Genomic DNA, 19,600 nt, shown 5'->3' on the forward strand with positions numbered 1-19,600 from the left:
CCCGAAATCTCGTCTTTCAAAGGATCCAAGCTAAAAAAAAATATGTGGTAGGTAAAACAGCATTTTGTGCTATTTTTGTTTTAAAAACTTTTCATGTTTATTAATATACATAAGAAAAACTTTTTAAGGCTTAGACCCACCAAGGGAGTTTTTTAAGTAAAGAAAGAATATAAAAGTTTTAGATATCCAGGGGGTAAAAACATATTCATTATAAACTCTTTAGCAAATATGCTCACCTGATCTAACTAGATACTTGTGTTTCAAAAATGCTATAAGTAACAAACCATTTTGTTGTTTTCAGTACTTTTTTCAAAAGTGTAATTAACAATTAAGGGAAAACTTACAATTTTTACCTTAAAAGCTGAGAAAATATATTGACAACAATAAAATCATGAAAATTATTTATCACTGCTTCCACCGTATTTAACGTTTACCACTTTGACTTTCAACTCTTATGGTATAACGAATTTAGTCCATTGTGCATTTTTGATACTTCTGTTATTGTTGTTCATTCAATCACCTACTTTTTTTCAACTTTCAACATCTCGGTGAGCCAGTGAAGAAAGCTCCTTGTACAAAATTTGTGCCAGGCATGAGAAGCCACGGCAGTAATTTTCTTTCCATTTTCTTCCATTTGTGGAAATACATACATACATATTTTTTACAAAAAAACGGGAATTGATTTTTCACTAGGTTATTATTTTTAGCGACGTAAACTTCATCTACTTCCGTAGTTTGTGAGCGGCTGATCTGCATTTGTCCACGGAATTTCCTTTTTCGAATTTTGTTTTGATCAGCTGCTTAAATGCAAGATTGCGTTCTCGAGAAATAGACTGATTTCGAATCAAAACTATGTACCTCAGAACACCATTGGTTTACAGCTGTAGTTAATCACGATGAAAAAAACTGTTGTAGAAACAGCTCTATGACATATGGTGTGCAAACGTTACATACATTAACCTTGTCGCTCACGCAGGGCACATGATTCATAGCTACTTTCGAAAAATAGGTGCACGTATCTTGTGAGGTGTTAAAATACTGGCTAGGCTCTTCAAGTTACTTTGTTCATTCGTGGGCAGACCATACGTGGTCTAGTATGCTTTTTGCATATCAGAAAAAAAGTCAAAAGACAATCATTTTGAAAACTGGTTTCCCTGCGAAAACTGTTTTTTTCTGTACACGCTCACATAATAATCTATATTATAATACCCGTATACGTCTGTCTGTTTGTTTGTCTGTCGCTCAAAATGTAGCTTAGCTGCGCAAGTAGCGAGAAGCACACAATGTGGTATAAAAAGGGCGGGCGAACCCGTGGATTTTTCCACGGGTTAACGACTAGTATAATATAATATTCCGTCTGGTCTGGTGATAAATTGGCTAATATTTATGTGCTAAAACATGCAATCGTAAGTGCAACGCGAGGCTAACCAAAGAAAAATGATCCCTACACAGAAGAAGTAACACGAGAATGTTATACCGACAAAGAATGTGATCTATTTTCCACAGTTTTGGGCAACATATCGTAAGTCACCCGAAACAGCAAATTCGACGTACAAAAAAAAGTGATAAGAAAAGGCGCAAATATCGTCAAAAGTGAGTGGTTGTATCCAAAATCTGACCCTGCAAGACAATAGGCCATTTTCTTAAAAAGACGGCACCGTCGACAGTTAATGTCTATCATCGATATTTTTTTTAAGGCGACATGAATATACATTTCTGAAAATTAAGGGCGACAAAAATCATTGAAATACGTAAAACGGCCAAAGGCAAAGTAAAAATCTAAAAAACCAACACATCAGCATATGTAGCATACTAAATGTGAGTTGACAAAGCTTTTTATAAGCAAAATAATTTTGTAACCCATTGCTTGTAAATTATGCCACTGTAGACCATATATTGCAAATAGGGTTATATATATATATATATATATATATATATATATATATATATATATATATATATTTATATATAGGGAGTTTCACTTGTTTTTTCATAAGAGGTAAGCTTTAAGAAACTGTTCAGAAATGTTTATTACCAAAATTTAACTAAATAAAATTTCGCTATTAGGCCATTTGCTAGCTTCTTTGATATAAAGACAAACTTATCAATATTTAGCAAAATCACCATACGTCAGTTGGTACACTGCAATGGTGACTCACTATATATGCAGTGTCATTCTGGAACTAAGATCAAGATCGATCACGCTGAATTTGGTCGACGCTCGCCACATTTTTGTCCCGGAGCGAATTCTACCACAACCACAACATGTCAAGCAAGTTCTGCTTTGAGAAGGGTTACCTTTATTTGTCAAGGAAGACCACATTGCTTGCTGCGTATATCAACAGAATTGTTTGGTGATCCTTGCCCTGGTGTGGCTAAGTATCTATTAGTCCGTTATTTTTGTGACTGAACACGAGTTAAAGTAACTATGTTGACTTGTATCTGATTGAGAGAAAAACATTTAACAATAATCAACGTGATGATAGAAATTATTAACTACATAAATTGTCCAACACGATTCTAATGAGAAGCATTCTTACAAATTACATGCTAATCACTTTCTTTAATGTTTTGGTAAAAACAAAGTGTTGAGGTTTTAGGATGTTTTGAAGTCTGTGACAGACAAACCCTTTCAAAATTTCTGTTGCATGTTATTAATGTGGGGGAGGTTTGTGCCAAGGATACGTTTTTACCCAATCTAAGAGAGGTTAAAATTTCCTTTGAACAACTCCCCACCTCCAAATGTGGGTGTCTGATTAGCATAGTCAAAAATAACTTTTTGTAGTCTTCTTGCTACGCCAAACAGTATTGGCACGTAAGCGTTACTGATCATATTGTTCATCTAAACTTTGTTCTTAAGTTCCAGTCTAATTGTACACCAGACTAATTGTACACCAGACTAATTGTACACCAGACTAATTGTACACCAGACTAATTGTACACCAGACTAATTGTACACCAGACTAATTGTACACCAGTCCAATTGTACACCAGACTAATTGTACACCAGACTAATTGTGCACCGTCTAATTGTACACCGTCTAATTGTGCACCGTCTAATTGTACACCGTCTAATTGTACACCAGACTAATTGTGCACCGTCTAATTGTACACCGTCTAATTGTACACCAGACTAATTGTGCACCGTCTAATTGTGCACCGTCTAATTGTACACCAGACTAATTGTGCACCGTCTAATTGTACACCAGACTAATTGTACACCAAACTAATTGTACACCAGACTAATTGTGCACCAGTCTAATTGTGCACCAGTCCAATTGTGCACCAGTCTAATTGTGCACCAGTCTAATTGTGCACCAGTCTAATTGTGCACCAGTCCAATTGTGCACAAGGCGATTTGTTTATGAAAGCAGCCAAGTTCTACTTACTGCTGGTAATAAAGATATTTTCAAATTTTATTTAAAAAATATTTCTACGGAGTCTAACAACCAAAAAAAGAAATACCCTTGAGACGATTGTTGAGTAAAAAGCACATACTCGAATAAAATACCAAAGGGTTTAAGCCCTCAATATTTAAAATACGCATATGTTGTTTTGATAAAAATGCACCATTTTTAGACCTACTTTCAGAATTTAGTTAAAATTATAGAACATTTTTCGATCAGGCCCGTGGGAAAATCCACTTAGACACAAGAACAATAAAGAAATACCGTCATTTGAGTTTTGATGACGTAAGCACTAACCCGTCGATACACAAAAGTTTTTCTCAGAAAGACCGTTGCTTCCACTGTGTAGAGCTTGTCAAAAATAACTAGCGTTACCACACCGTTTTCAAGTTATTTGGTCTCAAAGTTATATGTGCATTACAAGGACTTTATTAACTAGTCTTTTGTTTCGTATTACTCTTCCACTTAATTTTTCAGTTGTAGTTTATATTTTATTTACAGGAACCTATTAGATAATAGTACCATTTTGTAACTGGTTAGGCCATCCTGTGTAAATATTAACTAATAAATAATAAATAAATAAGATAAGTTATTGACGTTAAATTACTGCTATTGAGGTCGCATCGTAACGGCAGGAAAATTATCAAATAAGACACAGACAGGCAGACGCACTCTTCGCATTATATATATAGACTAGTCGATTAGGCGCGTGGAAAAATCCACTTCAGCAGGAGAACAATGAAAAAGAGGAATGTTACTTGCATTTTGATTACGTCAGCAAGGAACTGTCAATACACTAAAAACTTTTCGGAAAATTGTTTACCCAATGCCTTCATCGTATAAATGTTGGAACGCTGATCAAGAAAATGTATATGATCATGTGTCTTTGACAAACAATTGCAGAGATATTGAGATGTAAAGGGTTTTTTTTAATAAATTCATGGACCCAGGTCTGGGAAACTTACCCAATTTGGTCCCAGGGTGTCCCTACTTACCTGCGCGGTAAAAAATCACTGACGTCACCACCTCGTTTCCAAGTTACTTGGCCTCAAAGTTTAAAGTGCATTGTAATGACTTCACTAATGTTAATATACTTTCCTTTGACGTCAATATTATTTTACCAAATTTGTGGTAAATTATCATTAAAGTTTGGTAAATTACAGAACAAATTGATAGGTGATGTTTTATAGTCCTTATCAAAGAAAATTGTAAAGAATATAATCCACTTTGAAAAAGTCACCGACAGACACACAAAAATTTCGTATTAACCCGAAACGAATTCATGGACCCAACTTGTTTCAAAGTTATCTGGCCCAAAAGGTATAACTGCAATGCAATGGCTTATATAATTTTTTGAGAAAAATTCTATACATCGGTAACCTTTCGAGATTTACCGATACCCTGTGTTGTGCAACACGCTTCGAGCCTAACTCGGACATACCTTATGCTTAAAACAAAGCAACCCAAAAAGTTCTGTTGACAGTACTGCAGACACAGAAAGTTCTGTTGACAGTACTGCAGACACAAAAAGTTCTGTTGACAGTACTGCAGACACAGAAAGTTCTGTTTTTTCTGCAGAAAGAACTGCAGAAAATGCTGCAGGTGCAGATGTTGAAAGGAACATTTTTGACTTGGTTTAACTGACTGTGACATTGAATAATTGTTTCTTAAAAAAAGACAAAAGTTTTATGTTATGCTAAACATTTTTCAATTTCTTCATTTTCTATTTGTGTGTGGAGGGGGTATCAAAAAAAAAGGGGGAGTCGACTTTGGACGCAAAATTCTTATTGAGGATGGGGGAGGACACAAAATATTTCTTAGAAAAGACTTGATTTTTAAAAATCTCACGAAAAGGACCATCGATTTATCAAATCTGCAAATTTATTAATTGTGTATTTACCCTTTTTTGTTTCAACTTGTTGAATTCAATTTGTCAATTTGAAATTTCAGAAGTTAGATATGTTCAACTCTTTTATTTATTTATTTATTTATTTATTTATTTATTTATTTATTTATTTAACGAATGTTTATACAGGATTTACATGTCAGTATATAAAACACTGTTATAAATATGCGTCCTGATTGGATTTGGATTTGTCAAACAAAACAATGACCAATCAGTTTTCTCAAAATGAAAAATTGCAACTAATCCAACTCGAATCTGAATCAAAAAAGGATAATAAACAATCAAATTTGTTAAATTCAATAAATCTATTTCAACAAAATAAATTCTGTATTGTCCACAGGTTTCAAAATCATGTATCTCCTGCTTAATATGTTACATGTTAAGCCAGCTTCATTAAATTCATGCAGATATGTTTACATATATAATATACCTTGTGCATCACATGGCATTGATTTGTATCCTTTTAATAAATTTCCTTTTTAAATCAAAGAAGCAAAGAAAGGTAAAGAGACAAAAATTAAAAAAGCTGGTTTTAATGCAGTTTATGCTAAAATTGTGTTCTTGTTTCTCATTTTTTAAAACGCGTACCCTTTTTTTAAAAAAATCAGCTGTTATTAAACCATGCACCATCAGCATTTTTAAAAGATTTTCAACAAGAGAGTAAATTTTGAAGGCCTAGATACTAAAACATTCAAATGCTAATATGTATTTATTGCTGAATTAATTAACAATGTACTACTTCATTCATTCAAATTAAGTTCGTTCAGAAGTTATTGTATTCGAATCGTCAAGTTTACACATAACAAGATTTGTATTCTGGAATTTCCAGAATTTTCCTGATCACTTTTAAAAATATCTAGTTAAAGTTTTAATTGTTATTTTAGAATACTTCATACAGCTATGTAATTTTTTTTTTTTTTTTATTGAGTTGTATTTTAACATTGCAAGTTATTTACAATAATAATTGAGAATACTCAATGATGTGTTTACCCCATAATTCTCCGTTTTCAAGGTCTACTTCAAATTTTAAAATCTTTCAGGCTAATTGCGGAAATCTTCAAGCCCAGAGGGCTTCTTTTTTTCCCTAAAATCTCGGTTTTGAACCGAACAGCAATTTCGCAACCTGCTTTATGGCCAGCACATAATTGTAGATTACCAGATGTGTCAAGAATGTTTTCTCACAATATGGACATGACAGATGTTCCTCGCTCCCAAGGCATTTTGCCTTGTTGATGAAGTTGATAGCGGCCACTCCGTTATAACGGCTCAGAGGACAAGACCTTGGGGACGAGGTTAAGTTTCATTCGTCTAAGAACTTCCCCTATTCTGATAGGACGGACACCTGGATTTTTCGCTAAAGGTATCAATCGACAATCCATAAGTGGTGCAATACTGTCGAAGTCATCAATTTCTTTCGTACTTACCTGCCTAGCAAAATTACCAATTGATTTACAGAGATCAGCAGCAGCATAGATGTGACTGCTGACAATTCTTCGCCATTCGTCTGCATCCAAAGATGAAACTCAAGCTGCTCCATTGGTATGAAGAGCTGCCTTTAAAATCGTCCAGGTCATCAAAAATTACCGGATTTACAGCCTTTGTAGGTCCCTGTAGTAATAGATCTCTGTGCAATGGGCTGGATGTTTTAAATGAAGTTTTTGCATTATTTCGTCAGTTAATGTTATCGGAGTTTGATAAAAGACGCAGTGCAGCATTAATCTTGTCATGAATGAGTTAGTTGTTAAATAGTTTAGATAATTGTCCTATCGAATTGCAATAACTCGTACTTTTTAATCGACGCGGTCTATTTTTTTATAAACGTCGTTTATTTGTCTTTCAAACGTATCCTCCGTAAGAGGTTCATCTGGTAGTTGAACAACTTCTAAGTCATCTCCCAGTTCGCAATTCTGCAACATAATGTGTTTCTTGCACTATCGTTGATCAAGCGCCTTTTAACAACTTTGGCACTTCTAATTTACTTCCGTCATCGTTGACCTCAAAAAAATTGACAATAAAACAAGATTCTAAGGGTCCATTCGTTTGGTTAAAGAAAAACACGCCTTTTGCATTCGTTGCAGCAGTTGCGCTCGTTTTGCCAAAGAAACAAAACACATGCGTGCACTGATGATTTTAATTATGCAACGACTAAGATAGTAACCAATATTGTCACGGTAAAATTAATTACAATAACAAATATGGCGTCGGCAAAAGCGAAAGTAGTAACTGCGATTATGCGAGAAACGAGTGCACTTGGTGGAATAGTCAACTGTAAGTTATAAATCATTCTGATGCAACGAGTGCGCTATTTACTCCGTTCTAAAAACGCTGCAACTAGAGTTAACATTTTTTAACTGAAACTACCAAAAAGATGAGAAAACAGGTGCAACAAATGGAGCTAGTGCACTTGTTGAAAAAAAGAGCACCAAACGAATGGACCCTAATTGTTTTTAATTATTGCTCAAATCTTTTATCGTTTTACACGTTTCTCTTTGACAATACAGAAACTCTATTCGACTATTCGCTTTATTTCATGTCCGCCATCTTTAAAGTATAATCGTGTTAAACTCACTTCTTTAAAATGGGATTTTTACAGTTTGCCCCCAATGATCGTCTCTTGCTCTGGACAACAACGTCTTTTAACACACATGTTCATCTCGACGCAATTTTAATGCTTCTACCGATTCATTGACACACGACATTTTCATGTGTATGTACCACCATGCGGTTTGGAAGATGTTTGGGGTGTGTTGTCTGTAGCAACGTAAGGCTTATGCATACTTTTCCTAATAAAATTTGACGCTGTCCTTGTTGGCAGTTTGGGTGTTAAGCTGACTTTGTAGGCATATTGCGTTTTATAGGATGTCTTTGTCAACAATTAACAGTTTGTTTTTAAGCTGCCCTGGTTGACATTTTGTTTGAGTTATCGTCTAAGCAGACTTTATCCCGTTATTCTGTACATCTCTCCATTTCCTATATCCTGTCAAATAATATTGTTATTAGCGATTAATGAGCAAATAATAACAATAATAATAATTTTTTTGATAAAAAATGCTTGTGCTAAAAAAATACACTGTTTGTTGGTTCAGTCATACATTTTTTACAGGCTATGCGATAGTGAAAAAATCTTATTTTGATTAACCTGAGTGTACTCTTTACCCTGTTGTACACTGGAAGTTGAAAGTATATAAAATAAATATTTTTTTCTAAAATTAATTTTCATTTTCTGGGGACTTAATTTCCTACAATAAACAGATTTTTATGCCGACGTTGCCGAATGAGAAAGAGCTGAAAATCAGACAAAAAACACAGGAAGTTTATTCTATTGTTTTCAAACGTTTGTATGCTTTTTGCAAAGAAAACATATAATTTGGTACTTTTGGTTAAAGCGGAACATTTTTTTTCTGCTTTACAAGAAAATGAGTAACTAATTGGCAAATTAGAGCAACAAGTTGCAATTAACCATGTTAGCAAAGCGGAATATTTTAAAACCGCTGTAGATGCAAAACGACAATATTTTTCATATTCTGCGTTACAATAAGTTTTTGTTAAAATTCTTGCTTAGTATCTTGCTTCGTGCAGTTCGGTATAAGAATTTAAAACTCGAAACATTCCCACAGAGAAAAGGTGGAAACTCTTTACAGGTAATAATTACTCGTTCGTTCGTTCGTTCGTTCGTTCGTTCGTTCGTTCGTTCGTTCGTTCGTTCGTTCGTTCGTTCGTTCGTTCGTTCGTTCGTTCGTTCGTTCGTTCGTTCGTTCGTTCGTTCGTTCGTTCGTTCGTTCGTTCGTTTGTTCGTTCGTTCGTTCGTTCGTTCGTTTTCACCTGAATGGTATGTTTTATATGGTTTAGTTGCCTTCAAATTAATATTCGTCAACTTAAAAGACAACCATGAAAGAAAGCATTACGAACATTATCTTTATTTCCGCTTGCATGGCTCTTCTTTTCTCAGCAGGTACATCTTTTTATTATATCTATTTTATTTTTGATGGGACAATGAATTTATTTATTAAAGGATGTTATGAACACAACGAATACAATGACTGAAGAAATATATATTTTAGTGCAAAAGATCTTTCCTAGTTACTGGCATTTGAAACGCGCGTAATTATACAATTGAAAGCTAAAATGACTGCAACTTTATAAAATTAACAGCCTGTTGTTGCAAGAATTTTTTTTCCTTACAATTCATTGAATTTCCATGCCGAAGGCGTAGGAAATTCTTTAAAACCGTCGTTTTTTTTCGGAGCATTTTTTGAGAAAAAATCGACCCTGGGATTTCAGGGGGATTTTCACGAAGCGAATTGAACGGCGAATTCGACGGCGAATTGTATCTGAGCATGCGCAGTTTTGTTTGTTTTGATTTTGCATCGAAATATTCGCTTCGCTGAAAAGTAGAAACAGCTCCTACTTTTTAGCGGCTAAAGTTTCGCTGCTAGTTTTTGACTAATCAGAACGCGGTTAACTTAATGTAAACAATAAATTTGGCGCCTTATTTATTTTGTCGTGAAAATTAAAAAGCCGTCGAATTCGCCGTTCAATTCGCTTCGTGAAAATCCCCCTTAACTAACTAACCCTGTCTCAAATGGTCAATTACAACGTCACAGATTTAAACTTCGTACCTAAACTCCCTAAGTACTTGGAAGTCATCTAAATGACGTTACAGGCCAAAATTGGTATTTGTTTTCGACAAAATTTGGCACAGTTAACAAAAAAAGTTTGTTGAACATGATGGTGACATGAAAATTTTGGTTTTTGCCACCTTAAATGTCATTTTAGGCCAAAATTGGTCCAAGAATTAAAGCTACTTTATTTTCGACAAAAATAGGCACAGTTAATAAAAAAGTATGCTGAGCATGATGGTCACATCAAAATTTTGATTTTTTGTCAACAAAATTCAGTTTAAGACCATAAACGTTTCAATCGCAAGACTTTCAACCATGAATGATAGGCTGTATTTTTGTTAGCAATTTCTTTTAAAATGTGAGTTTATCATGACACGTTTTGTTTTTTTTGCGTTTGTTGTAAGATATAATGTCACTTGTGTGCTTTATCTTCAGAGTTTCATGCACCAAACTTCTTCGAATGTTTGGCACGATAACACAAAGAATTGCAGGTTGTCATCAAATATTTTGGTAGCGAGCGGAAATTCTTAGAGACCCCAGGGCTTCTTGTTTTACTTTTAAATGCACTGTATACCACGGGGGGCGGTGGTATGGCTTAAAATCTACCAATACAAAGGTGATAAAACCAGGCTAACTTAAAAAACTCTTTATACAAAGAGGTTCCAAATGAAAAATTATATAACGTCACAGTTATCAGAAACTTAAGCCTAAAATAAGCCATTATCTAGATTTAACTAGAAATTTGAATTTCATAAGAATTGGAGATGCTACGACCTTATTTTTTGGGTGGACCAAACTAATTGGCAAAAAAATGATTTGACATAAAAAATAATTTTAATGTAATTGAGATAATATTTTGACAATTTTGTTTTTCCAGAAATATTTATTTTATGTAATTAAACTTGTTGCATAGTTAGAATATTACATTTAAAGATGTTCAATATACCACGTCAATAATACGTCATTGGGATAAAATATGACGCAATATCGCTGGATTGATATCTCCTTTAATTCTGGACTGTATTTTAACAAATCAACATCTAACGCACTTTCAAGCATGTCAGCATTTTTTAAAATTCGCAAAACAAATTACCTTTGTCCGAGCGTTTAACCTAACATCAAACTTTTTAACGAGCTAGCTATCACGTTCCTAAGTTTTAAATGGTTTTAAATTGGAGCCAAATTTATTATGTGCAACGAGTAGTTGGCTATCAGAAAAGTATATCATACGAATAATTACCGGACACCTCTTTGTAATCAATTTTTTTATGTGTAGATTTAACTTCGCGCGGATATTACTCGCCATATTGATTACATAAACAATGTGGTGGTTAAGCAGCTCCGTCTGGCACTTTATCAAGTTTTTTTCTACAAAGTAGTAGTTTCTGCCGCTCTTGCATTCTCATCTTCTTTTTGCACTCCACTGCGTGGTAATGCCTTCTCTTCTCTGAAAGTGTTGTAAAAATTAATTGATTCATATACGGATTAGAAACAGACATAGAGTAAGAAATCTTTTTATTAGACATCCTTTAGATCCGCATTTATCTAGAACTTTTTTCAGAAACGTTTGGAATGTTAAACTCTCATAACCTCTATGTAGCAGACACTTAGTAACGAACGCCTCTGTATAGTGGACGGCATCAATAAAGTCGCAATTTCCATCACCCTCTAGTTCTGATCTGAGTTTGGCTATATTTCACTAACTTAATGGGTTACATTAAATTACCTTCACTATTCTTCATTATACTTCAAGTAATAAAAGTTATTTTGGAAAGGAGCTCTATGTATAGGACACTTTCTTTATAGCTTACTTTTATAACTGCCAAATACATGGTTTCTCTACAGTTAAATATTGTTGGGAATTTTCTATTCGGTCTTTTTCTGTACTGTTATTTATAGGAGCATGTACAAACGTAAAGTTCGCTTGCAAATCAACAAATATGGAGTTGAGTTGTCCAAAAAATACAGTGATATACATAAACAACGCACAATATGGTCGTACTGGTTACTTAGCAACTCAAGTATGCTTTGGAATAAAACACCAAAATTTAATTTGCCGAACTCCAAGGGCGCATCAAGTTGTTTTCAGCAGGTGTAACGCTAGACAGTCGTGTACTATTGCGGTCGATGATCAACTATTTGGAGATTCATGTCATGGTGTGGAAAGTTATTTAACAGTACATTACACGTGTCAGCAAAGGTGAGAAATGTTATACTTTAATTAAAGAAAACAATATTTCGCGAAATTTTTCAGGTTGTCAATTCGCAAAAATTAGTCCATAAACATTTCGACTTTTCATAAATTTCTCCCGTATTTTTTTCGATTAAAGTATCTAGGCTTAACTTAATGTAGGATTTTCCTTTCATACTAGCTACACTTTCATTATATCTATCATGTGGGATCCTGATGAATTTGAGTGATATATATAAGGTGTTTTTCCTTTACCCTGTGCATACTCCACCAATAAACCTGTCTTCTATCTTTGTGAATGGTTGTAAACAATTATTATTCTAGTGCTTACTTTAATCGCAAAACTTTTGCGAATTTACATATCGAAACATTTTTTGCAAGAAAAACTTTCGTAACATCTGATATTGGAAATTTTCTGCATGGTTTCGCATCGTCCAAATATACTTTTAAATTGCGAGAATAATTTGGCAATTCCAAGCTTTCGAAAGCAGAATTCTTTTAAAAAATGGATTAGTGGATAAACTTTCACGAATCGACAATTGTGAAAGTTCACGAGATTAAGCCAAAAGTTTTTCTCGCAAAAATTATTTAATTAAGGTAACAATACTTAACAATTTTATGTAGGGCCGTCGCTTGCGAAAACGAAAGAGCGTATTTAAGTTGCCCATTCGGAAGTTCAATAAACATTTTCCATGCTAATTTTGGCCGATTATTGCCGGAGGTTTGTCCTGGCCAAAACTCGAATTCCACAACATCGTGTCGAACGTATATATCACGTAGCGTAGCAGCTCGGTGTCAAAGTTTGAGATCGTGTTCAGTAGAAGCAACAGCATTTAGATTCGGAGACGCGTGTAGAAATGTATCAAAATATTTAGAAATCCATTATCAATGTAGGTAAGATGTACACAATCTCTCTCCTTTCTCTTTTTCTTCTCCTCCTCCTCCTTCTTCTCCTCCTCCTCCTTCTTCTCCTCCCCTACCTTCTTAGGACATACTTTTTACATTCTTAAAACTAATCGCATACTCTTACAAGATGTGTGAAGCAAAAAAACTTTTTTAATTTTTAGTAAAATACCTGTTAAAGAGATAGTACGATGCAACAATAAACCGTTATACTTCCAATGTCAACGTGGGGAACACATTGAGATTGTGCATGCTGAATTTGGCCGGCGCTCGCCAGATTTTTGCCCTGGGGCGAATTCTACAACTACAACAACATGCCAGGAAAGCTCTGCTTTAAACCGTGTTAAACTCAGTTGCCAAGGGAGATATGTTTGCTTGATCCACACGTCAACGCAACTGTTTGGCGATCCTTGTCCCGGTGTTCGAAAATACCTTCTTGTTCGTTACATCTGCGCAAAAACTCCTGATCCAGATCAACCAACTAATCCACCAGCCTTTGCTTAAACAGTATAAAGTTATTAATAACATATTTTGTGCGATTTTTATTATTTCCAGCATTAGTTTCTTAGAGGGCATATTGCTACAATTGCCTTTTAGGCAAATTTAAAATATACTTCTACTTAATACAATTTTTACTTAAAACATTTATATATATATATATATATTTATATTTCTAGTCAAAAATTATTCTGTTACATAGGAATAACAAAGCTTAAAATGTTGCACGAAAATGTAAAAAAAATTATGGGTCTATTTACGCCTTTGCAAAGTATGTAATAGGAAATTGGGCGTAAAATCCACGTTAAGGGTGCACATTTAAGGGAATAATACGCAAAAACCATTGGCCAGTAACATGAGCTAAAGAATAAAAACGATGGCAATGTTCTGACCCAACTACGGACACTGGCCCAACTTTGGACGCAGGACTGGCCTCAGACGGGACAGCCCGTCAAAAGACTATCTATTGACGGGCCCGGCCCAACTTTGGACATATGTATGCAAATTCGTCTTAAGCTGATACAGGCCTAACTATTGACAAAGGAATCTCCTGCTTTAAAAAGCCGTGTCATTGGATGGGACAAACTCAACTGTACACAAAAGACTCTTGCAATTTTAAAAAATGTGTCATAAGATGGGACAGGCCTAACTATTTAAAAGACTGTGTTCAAGATGGGACAGGCCCAACCATTGACAAAGGACTTGTGCTTTCAAAAATCGTGCCAAAAAAGAACCAGGCCTAACTATTGACACTGTTTAGAAACAGCCACAACATGGGCCAGTCCGAAGACTCCCAGAATAATGTTAAACCTTGTACCATGGGCAACACATTGTAACGAATTCTAAAAAAATTGAAGACTGATCACATAAAATATAAATTAACACATAACATTTCTTTTAATCATAGTCTCCGTTTCTTGAATATATAACAAAATATTTCAATGTGGCTGCCCCAGCCAAAACGATTCTGTATCCTAAAAAGTAAACATAAATAGCTTAAACAATAGCGTAGCTAACTATATCTGTATATATATAACATGACATTACACTGAGCTAAATATTATATATATATATATATATATCTTGATATCTGAGTCATAATTATTTAGCTAGTCATTATGCACACAACAATCCAGGTAAAAACATCTCTAAAAACATCATGCAACAAGAAAGTCTCCAACTGCTTTAAAAAATGCATTCGCTGATATGGTCTTGAACCAAGAGTTGCCAAGTAGTGCTGTTTTTGCTACCCACAACAATCTTGAAATGCATAACTTGATTTAATCTCAGCTAGCCATATACAACACCTCGGAGAAAGTTGCAGCAGTTCAGTTTTTTCACTTTATTGGAGTTAGTTTTTGTTAAATACAAGGTCTTCAAGTATGCAAACATCTTTTAACGCCATGTCGCATGTTGGTCCTCGCCCGTCAATTGACAGGACAGCATGTCAAAAGATGGGCCACCGTGTCTAAAAATAGTCCGTTCCGTCTAAGACAGGCCGTGTTCTAAGTTGGGTCAGAATGCACTTTTATACTGACATTGATAAAAACCACACAACATTTCATAACAAAAACATGGGGAACACATCTTTTAAGGCAGAAATGTTCGCAGACAAACGTGTACTTTTGGTTTTGGGTCGCAAAAATGTGTATTGAAATTTTGAAACATTACTCTGAAAGGCTAAAAATATAGGAATGAGATAAGAAAACTTTTAAGCTAAAAAAATTGAAAACACGTCTGAAGCCAAATTTCGAGATTATTAAAAAATGTATGGAAGTTGCCGCAAATAACTTTGTCTGCTGAATGAAATGTCAGAAATTAGATATTAGATATATTTAAAAAAATAGTGGGTTTATGCTCGGTTCTGATGGATTCAGTCAGGTTCGGGTGGGTAAGTACGGTAGAATATAGGTTTTTAACTTTTGCAGCAGTACAATAACTGGCATAATATGTGCAAATTATTTTCATGAAGTCATAATCTGTCGAAAGGCTGTATGCTGCATAAGTGCTACGTTTACAGATGTATATGTCATCTATATTATAATCTCTATAATAATAGCCGTATTTTGTCTGTTCAAAAGGGTTACCGATATTCCTTTGATTCGGCGAATTTTTAGAAACCAGGGGGTTGTTTAATTGGAAATCTTATGATTTATCAAAATAAATTACAGAAATTAATTTATTTCCTTACATAATTTAATTAACTTAATTGATAAACCTCTAATTTAAAAAACAAATTAAGTGATTAAAATGAATTCATTATTTAAATGCGCCATTTTTCATAATAATTTACCCCCGTGACCTTAATCGCCGAATTCCGCTCAAGAGCCACAGAAAACAAATAGGATGGTTTTACTGACAGTTTAACTGGCTTTGTTTTGACCGGTCGCACGTGTATACCAATCAAAACGCCTGATTCTTTGAAAAACCAATCAAGACTTTCGCGGCCTGGGCAAACGAAGAAACATGAGGACCGAAACATGATGCCCATTTTAGTTTTTAAAGTAATGGTGGTCAGTGCTGTTTGTAAGTCTGTTTCACCTTTTTGTCTTCTATAAGCTTTCTATTTTTGTAACATTGGTTTTTTGTTAGTTCTAAAAGGTTAAGATAAATATATTGTCACGTTTTTTAGCTACGTACAGATCTTAAACGCACCAGTTTTAGGAGTTTTGGTAGGAACGAATATTCTATTAGCTAATAACCTTACTTTTTACTAATTTTGTTTGGTATAGGAGGTTTTTCTCCAACCCAACATTTATTTTTATGTCGAGGAAGGCGGATTTTTCCAGGGGCAAGGACTAGTCTCTATTATAATAGCCGTATTCCGTCTGTCTGTCTCTGCGCGGACCCCCCGCTGAGTTAGAAAATGATGTTACGGAAACACGAATATCAAATGCGATATATTTTTATCCACTTTGTTGCGACGGGTAAATATAAAGGACGGGTGAACCCGTGGATTTTCCACGGGCTAACGACTAGTCTCTATAATAATAGCCGTCGTCTGTCTGTCTCTGCGCAACATGGCAGAGCAAGTAGCGAGACCCGCCGAAAATCCCTGCGGCCCTGCAGCTTTATTTCGAATCCCCGGCAGACCCCGTTTTTTTACCGGCCTTGCTTTGCCGCTCATTGTAATAAACCAATCACGAGGCTCCATTTTCACTAATGACCAATCCAAGTGCTTCGCGGCATCAACATGCCGACGGGAGGAAACATGCTACCCCTACGAAGGCCATTTTGGTTTGGAAGTGATGGTGTGAAGTTTGTAGGTTTCCTTTCAATCCTCCTTATTTCTTCTGAGTACTTTTTATCCTATAGGATTATTTAGTTTGTTTTCACATGTTAAGGTGAATATTTCATCACGTTTTCTAGCTACGTATAAATCTTAAACAAACCAATTTTAAGTTTTTGGCTAGCTACAAAACGTACATTTTGAGGCAGCTAGCTATAGCTAGCTTTATTTATTCCTATACTTTTAAAGTTTTTATTCAGTTTGGTATATTATTATTTATTTTTATGTTGAAGTTGGGTCTACCTAGCTAGCTCCTCTTTTAGCTACATCCTGCTAAAAAGTGAAAGTAGCCAAATGCAGTTTGGCTGCAAGTGAAAGTAGCCAAATGCAGTTTTAACAATTCTTATGCTAAATGCAGTTGGCAGCGGCCACTTTTATTACTGATTTAAAAATTTATTATGCAAAATAAAATTGCTGAGTAATTTTTTAAACTGAACCGGGTTAATGCCAGGCTGTTCACTGATTTCTTTTAAAACCGAAGCGATAAGGATTTTTGGAAAATGGTATTACCCCTATGCTCATGTATGACACAATTTACATGTTAAGTGCTCAGCCTGGTGTTAATGACGGGCTTTTTCCGTGTTTTTATTTAATCCGTTGTGATAAAGTTTTTTTACCTGCAATAAACATTCAACCTGGTGTTAACAACAGGGTGTTTTGTGTGTTTTTTATTTAAATTGAAGTTGCGATAAGTTTTTTGGGGAAAAGGCTATTATGGTTATAACGCATGTGTGACACCATTTACCTGTACTAAGTGCTCAGTCCGGTGTCATGATTAATTTGTTAAGGTTTACTGAAATGTACTCCGCAAAATAAAATAATATTGACTATTTTCTTTTCTTATGACGGGGTAACAACAAGTTGTAAACTGTGTTTTTATTTCGGTTAAAGTTGCAGTAAAGTTATATATATATACATATATTTTAAAAAGTACATTACAACCGAAACACTATAATGTTGTGTGAGCTTTACTCAATTCACAACATATTCTGCATACCTGTACTAGAGCACTCCAATTATGGAGTTTTTTTAGTTTTTTTATGGGGTAACGACTGGATTTTTCCTGTGTTTTAAGTTAAACTGAAATTGCAGTAAAGTTTTTTATGAAAAGGGTATTATGCGTTGTCGGCCCACTGTCATGATTAAGTTTTGAACTTTTACGGAAACTTATTCCGCAAAATAAAATAATATTGCCCAATTGTTTTTGCTATGGCCGAGTAACAACGGTTTGTAAACTGTTTTAATTCAGCTTTTGTTGCGGGAAATTTTTTTTTTTTAAATATCTTACAGTCGCAACACTGCAATGGTGTGTGCCCTCCACTTGATTTACGACATACTGCATACCCGTACTAAAGCGCTCCACCTCACCGGGTTGCACAGTTTGCGGTTCTTATTAAGCGCTCCTCAAGGCGTTCAACAACAGTTACTTGTGGCTTAACCCGGCGTTTCGACGCCGGGTCTCCCGGCTAGTCTCTATAATAATACGCTAAGTGTGTCCGTCTGTGTGTCTGTAACAGGCAAAGTGGATATCGTCATTTTCCTTTAATGTCGCCGAAAACTTATGTCTGATTTGTTAATCTATCTGACGTTACGGCGAGATGTGGATAACATTGACTTAACGTCAATATCTTATATTAAATTAATGAAGCCATTACAATGCATTTAAAACTTTGAGGCCAAATAACTTGGAAACGAGGTAGTGACGTCAATGATTTTTCACCTCTGGGACCAATTTGGGTAAGTTTTCCAAACCTGGGTTCTTGAATCAATTTCGGTATGACCGGGTTGATGACGTCATCAAAAATCCTTTAAACCTCAATATTTTCGTAACCGTTTGTCAAAAGTACATGATCCTATACATTTTCTTGATCAGCGTTTCCAAATCTATGCGATGTAGGCAACAGGTATACAAATCTCTAAAAAAACATTTTAGGGTTTTGATGGGCCATTATTGACGTCGGCACAATTTCTAAACCCTTATATCTCATTAACCGCTCATCAAAAGCACATGATCATATACATTTTCTTGATCAGCGTTTTAAGCTCTACACAATAGAGGCTGCGTGAAAACAAGCTTCTGAATAATTTTTTTTGTGGATGTGTTTCTGACGTCATCAAAATTCAAATAACCCTTCTTCTTTTTTTTATCCTGCCTCAGTGGATTTTTCCACGGGCTTTATCGACTGGAGTTGGGATAATAATAGTCAGCATTGCAATGGTTTTTTTTCAGTGAAAATGGGAAGTGTGAACTGTAAAAATGGGAAGTGTGAACTGTGAAAATGGGAAGTGTGAACTGTGAAAATGGGAAGTGTGAACTGTGAAAATGGGAAGTGTGAACTGTTAAAATGGGAAGTGTGAACTGTAAAAATGGGAAGTGTGAACTGTGAAAATGGGAAGTGTGAACTGTAAAAATGGGAAGTGTGAACTGTAAAAATGGGAAGTGTGAACTGTGAAAATGGGAAGTGTGAACAGTGAAAATGGGAAGTGTGAACTGTAAAAATGGGAAGTGTGAACTGTAAAAATGGGAAGTGTGAACTGTGAAAATGGGAAGTGTGAACTGTGAAAATGGGAAGTTTGAACTGTGAAAATGGGAAGTGTGAACAGTGAAAATGGGAAGTGTGAACTGTAAAAATGGGAAGTGTGAACTGTAAAAATGGGAAGTGTGAACTGTAAAAATGGGAAGTGTGAACTGTGAAAATGGGAAGTGTGAACTGTGAAAATGGGAAGTGTGAACTGTAAAAATGGGAAGTGTGAACAGTGAAAATGGGAAGTGTGAACAGTGAA

The 19,600-nt window shown here is 35.0% G+C and overlaps 3 protein-coding genes across 4 annotated transcripts in view; all 3 read left to right on the plus strand.

Moving 5' to 3' along the window:
* Positions 1-6: 6 nt before the first annotated feature.
* LOC130626133 (L-rhamnose-binding lectin ELEL-1-like) lies at positions 7-2,480 on the plus strand. The gene is made up of 2 exons (XM_057441238.1): positions 7-47; positions 2,116-2,480. Exons 1-2 carry the CDS (start codon positions 43-45, stop codon positions 2,408-2,410), a joined length of 300 nt encoding a protein of 99 aa, XP_057297221.1. The 5' UTR covers positions 7-42; the 3' UTR covers positions 2,411-2,480.
* Positions 2,481-8,771: 6,291 nt separating this feature from the next.
* LOC130625679 (L-rhamnose-binding lectin SML-like) lies at positions 8,772-15,186 on the plus strand. 2 transcript variants are annotated; one of them, XM_057440780.1, is made up of 5 exons: positions 8,772-8,954; positions 9,163-9,265; positions 11,835-12,135; positions 12,751-13,020; positions 13,194-15,186. In XM_057440780.1, the coding sequence occupies exons 2-5, from the start codon at positions 9,202-9,204 to the stop codon at positions 13,531-13,533; spliced, it is 975 nt and encodes a 324-aa protein (XP_057296763.1). In that variant the 5' UTR covers positions 8,772-8,954; positions 9,163-9,201; the 3' UTR covers positions 13,534-15,186. The 2 variants fall into 2 exon arrangements, with proteins under 2 accessions (XP_057296763.1, XP_057296764.1); XM_057440781.1 differs by having other exon boundaries at positions 8,772-9,265.
* Positions 15,187-15,900: 714 nt separating this feature from the next.
* Positions 15,901-19,600, plus strand: part of LOC130625687 (uncharacterized) — a 33,978-nt gene continuing 30,278 nt past the window's right edge. The window contains exon 1 of the mRNA XM_057440790.1: positions 15,901-16,053. Within this exon, the coding sequence (XP_057296773.1) occupies positions 16,008-16,053 (46 nt within the window). The 5' untranslated portion in view covers positions 15,901-16,007. The remainder of the gene's footprint in view (positions 16,054-19,600) is intronic.

The sequence above is a fragment of the Hydractinia symbiolongicarpus genome, chromosome 14 (assembly GCF_029227915.1).
Source record: "Hydractinia symbiolongicarpus strain clone_291-10 chromosome 14, HSymV2.1, whole genome shotgun sequence".
NCBI lineage: Eukaryota > Metazoa > Cnidaria > Hydrozoa > Anthoathecata > Hydractiniidae > Hydractinia > Hydractinia symbiolongicarpus.